Source organism: Cariama cristata, unplaced genomic scaffold (assembly GCF_000690535.1).
Source record: "Cariama cristata isolate BGI_N322 unplaced genomic scaffold, ASM69053v1 scaffold5960, whole genome shotgun sequence".
In the NCBI taxonomy this organism is placed as follows: Eukaryota; Metazoa; Chordata; class Aves; order Cariamiformes; family Cariamidae; genus Cariama; species Cariama cristata.
Genome location: NW_009596253.1, coordinates 33,896 through 40,146, shown reverse-complemented (window position 1 = coordinate 40,146; position 6,251 = coordinate 33,896). Strand labels below are relative to the sequence as shown.

Sequence of the window (6,251 nt, the reverse complement as noted above, 5' to 3'; positions counted from 1 at the left end):
TCCCCTTGCTCTTCCCCTGCCCCTGCCACTGTCAACTGGCATATAATAATAATAATTTAATAAGCCTGAGCACATGCTTGCTGATGACCCCCAGGACTGGTGGAAAGGGGGTGGAAAAATCAAGAAGATGCCTTAGCAATATTTACCGGGTCTCCACGAAGCCCACGGTCACCTCGTTCTCCTCGTTCGCCTTTAACTCCCTTATCACCCTGCGGGAAGAGATGGAGTGCCTGAGTCCTCAGCCTCTATGGGAGCGTGGTGGCTTTCCACCCTCCCCTGGCTCAAATCCACATTTTCATGATCGTTTAGCCCCATGGTAAAAGTGATAAAAGCCTACCCTCCTGCCAGAGTATCCCTTCTCTCCAGAGGAGCCGGGCAAACCCTTGTCTCCCTAAAAAAGAAAAATATTTTAGAATATTTGCTGCTTTCAAGGCACTTCTTAGATGCTTCACTGAAGCATCTCATTATAAAGAGAAACGCAATTAAAATGACTGACCTCTTCTCCATCAATGCCATCCAGACCCATTTCTCCCAGTTCACCCTGCAGAAGGGAGGCGAGGGGCAAATGCTCACCGAGGGAAAGGGGAACAGGGAGGGGGAGACTGGGGCATCCATACCCTCATGCTCACCGCCGTGACATGAGGAAATAGCTCCGTACCTTCTCTCCTGGGAATCCCCGAGATCCCTAAAGAGATCAGAAAGGGGCGTTACTCCACTTTTGCCCAGTTCATCGCCATGGGAAGCAGTGGGGAAGGGGAGCTGTGCTTGGTGGCAGACCCAGAGCCAAAACCAGGGCAGGACAGCCAGGGATTGCTGCACCAGGGTTCGACTGTCCCTTGTTTCTCTTAGGCCAATCTTCTGCTTCAGCTGCCTCCTCGACACTCATGCCAAGATAAAATACGTGCATCATGGGGTTTAGCCAGCTGATCCGATAAAATAGCTTACTCCTTAGCCACAACTCTTTCTCCACCAACTTTCTTTTCTCCCTGCACCCATTTTTACATGAATCCAGATCCGATCTCAGTGCCTTTGTCCAAGGCTGGATGGCTTTTTAAAGGGACTCAGTATCTCAGCTGCAACTAATGGGCTTGGTTCATGCACTCCTCTGCTCCCTGCCAGAAGATCCTATGGTCAGAGCAAATGGTAGGAAACATCCCCTTAATATCGCTGAATATTTCCCATAAATATTATACATTTCACCACCTTTTCTGGCTTGTGGCATGACTGCTGTCCTGAACCATTTGCTCAAAGCTCCTTTAAAGCAGCAGGCGTGGCTGACTTCTCTCCCTCCTCCCCAACAGCAGATTTCCATCCACACGCCATCCCAGCCCTGGGCCAAGACATGCACACGCCACTTCTTGGTGTTAAGAACAAATCCAACCCTTCTCACATCCTTTCACTAGAGCCAGACTGCAGAAAATAAATCACTTTTGTCTGCAGATTGAGCCTGGGTCACTGGGCTGCCCTTTTGCTCTTCATAGCAATGCTAAAGCCATGACATTTGCTGAAAGCCTTGGTGCTTGGCCAGGTGGACACCACCACTCAAGTGGACTTGGCGGCCGTTGCGTGGCATCCTAAAGCAGGAGGAGTTGCCCTTGGTGGACTCCCACCGACTGGACTCTGGATCTGGTCTGTGCATGCTCCTTCTGCACGTACCTTGGTTCCTCTGTGCCCAGGGCATCCCTGGAAACCCTGCGTCCCGTTCACACCCGGCGGTCCACGCTCACCCTGTTGCATGGAGGGGAAAATGCAATGGTCAAGGTTTGCCGGCTAAGCACGTTTCTTCAGCTAACTGCATGCATCAGCAAGCACAAGAGGTGGCTTGGAAGCACAGGAGCAACCAGAGCATCAGGTTTTGAAAAGTCAAAGCCTAGCCACCGCACCATCTCCTGCCCACAACCTTCCTCACGTAGAGACCAACTGCAGGTCTTCATGACTGAGAGAGAAACATGCTTCCCAAAGTCTCAGCTATGAAAGAGCTTTAGAAAACTTCTCCTTCAAAAATGAAATGCCAAGATGAAACCCTCAGAGCTCTGCATAGACGTCTAATTCCATCTGGATCTTAAAGCCCCAGGAAAACATTGCATCGCACGCGATATCTGACAGCAGCATTGGGCCCCTGCCTGTGCTATTGGAAAAGCGATGAACACCGCCAGCCCCTTGGCCTCGGCTTCACCTCCTGGGCGGGATGTGTGGGGAGTTGTTTATTCCAGGGGTGACGTGGGATTCACAAAGTAAGAGTTTGGATGGAACAGTGCAAGTAAGAAGTCATGGGACTCATGTTGTCTGCCACTGTGATGGCTAGAAACACCCCTTCTTGGTCCCATTCTGGGACTAACTCAAATCTTTCAGCTGCGTTTGGTACGGATAACGTTGCACAGGCTGCAGCTTTAATGAAGTTGGGGATTTTGTTGTGTTCATAATCACCTTGCCCTGCTCACAGGTGTTTGGGACCAGCTGCAAAGATTCCCACCTGCCTTGGAGAAATAGCACAGAGCTGGGTCACATCAAATAGTGGGAGTTATTCCCCCCATCATGCCTTCCCCAGCTTTCAAGGATCTCCTTACTGACCTTCTCCCAGGAGCAGCTAGGACCAGCAACTCAGGCCATCAGGTGAGGGAAACACAAAGTTCTGCTTGCTCTCTCATCTCATCCATACCCACAGCCCCAGCAGAAAATATTTAGTGAAAAATCCTCCAAATGCTTCACTATGGTGAGGTCCCTTATTTGAGCAGCACCATGCAGAGCAGGAGCAATCACTCACCGGTCCTCCTTCGTCACCAGGATAGCCTCCATAGCCAAGATCACCCGTGGCACCCTAGAAGACAACAGAGAGGATTCTGCATTTCTTTCATAGTTCTGTGATCTCCCTCTAAATTGATATGCCCTAGATTTGCACAAAGCAGTTGCTTGGTCATCTGTGTAAACAAGTTAAGGAGAGAAACCATCTCCCTTTGACCTCCCTAAATTGTTTCACAAGACACTTCACTCCTTCCTTCCAGCCGCTCGTCCCTGCCCTCTTGGTTGTTTGACAACACAGAGGCTGTGAGGAAAGGGAGTGCATGGCCCAGGGCCAGTTTTAAAATAGGAGGGTAAGTGGAGATGACCTCCCCGTTAGCATCACCCATTACAACATACGCAACCAACCACCCGCTCATCTCCAGATGAAGTGACCTACCTTTGGTCCTATGGGGCCCGGCACACCTCTGTCCCCTCTCTGCCCCGAGCACTTGCATGGGACCTTGCAGCACGTCCTCTCTGCGATGTTGTCCTGCAGCAAAATGCAGATGACACAACGAGAAGGTGTTAGAAACCTGGCAGAGCCCCAACGCCATAACTTCTGCAAGCCCTTGAGCCTGTGCAATTGCTTCTGTGCCAAACACAACGTTGGTCCGGCAGCATTTTGGGGTCTCTCTGCCTTCAAACACCCAGGAAGCAGGAAAAGGACGTACGTGTTGGCAGACTGGTTAGGTTGCATGGTTAGGAAGCGGCAGTCAACATTCTCTTTTCAGACATCAGAGGCAAGGGTTTCAATGGGAACTCCATGGGGGCAGAATTTGTAGAGAGCATTTAGTAGGAGATCAGGCCCCAGAGCGGTGCCTGTCACTGAAGAGAGCAATCTCATCTCCAAAGAAACAAATCCAGGCTGTAGAACAGGCCACGAGAAAGTCGTTGCAGTGAGTAGCTCACCAGCAACCCGCAGGCTGAGAACAATTTGCGTGCACACAGCCAAAGAGGAAAAATTTTTTAAAAAAAAGAAAGATACGGATTCAGAGAAATCACAGCTTGGTTTTGCATCATCCAATAGAAAGAAAAAAAAAAAAAATCACCTTCTTTGCCAAGTACATTGCTGGCTGCAAACGTTTCCTGCCAGCTTTGCACATTCACATTTTGAAAGGATACTCCAAGGCAACTGAATTAACTTGGGGATGGGCTGAAGACTAGCTCTTATCCCCAAAACCAAGGTTCACTCCCAAGAGGCTGAACTTTGATTTGTGGAGAAGGGCCCAGCAAGGTTACCACAGGGATCAGTGGATAAGCCCGATCTTATTAAATCTACTGGAAAAGGAGCTTAACAATGGTGGTAGCAGATGTGAAGTTGGGAGCAACTGGACATACGGAGGTTGACAGCAAATTAACTCAACGAACTCGAGAGGGACTACATATGTGGGAGGGAAGTAAATCTATGAAAAAGAAAGGATAACTCCTTTATCCGTTAAAAGGGTGTCTGAAATACAGGCGGTGTATCAACTTGGGGAAAAAAGAAAAACCTAGAAAGCAGTGCTCCTGCAAGAGTTTTAGCACTGACAAGGCATGACAGTGCATTACCCATAAAGTTAAAAAGAACAACAGTATAAATATAGGCGGAGGGCGGGCTTTTTGGCATGGCAACTTTTGATGGCATCTTATCCCATCCCATTTGACCTAATTCCATGCACTGCAGGCTCGGCTGGAGGAGGGCTTCTCCAGGAGAAGGAGACCAGGCAGTGCCACGATCTGCTCTTAACTTTATTTGCTGTGGCATCTGTAAAAAGAGCTGACGTGAGGTGGGGAGAGGAGAGGACCAGAGCCAAGAGGGTGTAATTCAGCCTCGCAGGAGATCCAGCCGTCGGCTTTCCTCCAGCATTACAAGGCAGCACTCCTTGTGCTTGTGCCAATACTTACGAGCTGCTCTGCTAGCTCGAAATCCAAGTCCAGCAGATTAACTCTGAGCGGTCTGTTGTAGGTGAACCCACGGCCAAACTCCAGCTGCATCACTTTGTCAAAATTGCTCACTCGGTCCAGCCCGACGAAGATGAGAGCGTTGACACCTGGGCGGGGGAAGCAGAAGGGGCTGCGTGATGGGGCGAGGTGCTCTGCAGAGCCTGCACACCCTCCCCTGTAAGGACGGGTCATTATCTGCCTCTTCAGTTGCAAACGGAGCATATTCAATCGAGAAGAAGCAACTTCAAGCACATTCACTATAAGTTACCCACACGCTTAGGTGCCAGCAGGCGGCTAAATGTCACAGGAAGGCAACAAAGAACAGCAAGTCCATTTAGAAGTCATGAAATCCTTATTCATTACTATCAAAAGCTGGTGGATTCGTGAGAGATGGTGGTAAAATGGGCCACAGGTTAACATGGACTATAATCACTGCCTTGAAGTGTAAAAAAGTTACCTTCTGTATGCAAAGCAGACGAAGCAGCCTCCAGCTGATCTATTGAGTCATCTGCACCATCAGTGAAATGGATTATGACCTGGAAGAGAAACAAATTTATGTCGGGACACAGAACATTGCAGGTATGAAACACAATCAATGTGCAACCTGAAGGGCCTTCTTCCAAGGGATGCTTCATCTGAGAGGAGATGGGGGAATTGCTACGCCCTTTCCAGGCCACGAAGCTTTGCGTTTCTGTGCCAGGTTTCTATACATCTTATCACGCAGGTGTTTGTTGCTAAAGCATGACCAGGGAAGTATCTGGAAAGCAATAGTTTGCAGCCAAGCAGTGCTCCTAGGTACTGGCTGCAGCGATGCTCAGCAGCTGTCAGGAGAGGACCTTGACAATGCAGGGAGAGTGCAGGAAACAAGTAGGGCTTAAGTGACCAAATTTATTATGAATAAATTTATTTAATGAATAATTTTTAAAAAATTATTATAAATTTGCAGTTGCTTTACCAACTAAAATACATCAGAAGTCAGCTTTCCTGGCCAAGACCATCCCAGTGGCCTTGGTTTTGACGTACCTTGGTGCTGCCGGAGGGGGCGGATCTGAATTTGTTCAGGTAGGACCTCAGCGTATCCGCCGTGAGGAAATAGGGCCCACGGGTGCGCATGCCCTGAAACCTCTCGAAGAGCTCAGGTTGGTACTCGGAGAAGTCCAGTCCATCCACGGGTCCTCCCCGAGCCTGGGCCATGATGGCTACCCTGACGTTGGGCGCCTGGTTGCCGGTGCAGCTGATCTTCTGCATCTGCGTTATTCTGTTCAGCACAGATTCGACCCTGGACTCCAGACCTCTCTGGGAATTGAATATATTTTGGCCAGGTCCAACATCCGTGACGTCAAAGCCAAGTATCACATCTAAGTCGCAATCTGAAAGGGAAATGCAGAAAAAGAGGAGAGCGTCACTGTTGAGCAATATAAATATAATTGCTTTTCAAGTAATGACTTTCCTAAGTATTGTCTTAGTCATTACAGAAGACACTCTCTGCGTCAAGAACTGCCACCATTAGATACACAAGTGCCTTCTACTTCCTTTCATCTTAGCAA

General features: G+C 49.0%; 1 protein-coding gene across 1 annotated transcript in view; it reads right to left on the bottom strand.

Moving 5' to 3' along the window:
- The window catches only part of COL6A3 (collagen, type VI, alpha 3), a gene marked incomplete at its 3' end in the record, with an annotated part of 31,662 nt that overhangs the window by 365 nt on the left and 25,046 nt on the right, over window positions 1-6,251 (bottom strand). Inside the window, exons 10-19 of the mRNA XM_009705104.1 lie at window positions 5,728-6,074; window positions 5,162-5,240; window positions 4,666-4,811; window positions 3,179-3,271; window positions 2,765-2,818; window positions 1,657-1,728; window positions 659-685; window positions 497-541; window positions 338-391; window positions 147-209 (exon numbers count right to left, since the gene is read on the bottom strand). Of these exons, the coding sequence (XP_009703406.1) occupies window positions 147-209; window positions 338-391; window positions 497-541; window positions 659-685; window positions 1,657-1,728; window positions 2,765-2,818; window positions 3,179-3,271; window positions 4,666-4,811; window positions 5,162-5,240; window positions 5,728-6,074 (980 nt within the window). The remainder of the gene's footprint in view (window positions 1-146; window positions 210-337; window positions 392-496; window positions 542-658; window positions 686-1,656; window positions 1,729-2,764; window positions 2,819-3,178; window positions 3,272-4,665; window positions 4,812-5,161; window positions 5,241-5,727; window positions 6,075-6,251) is intronic.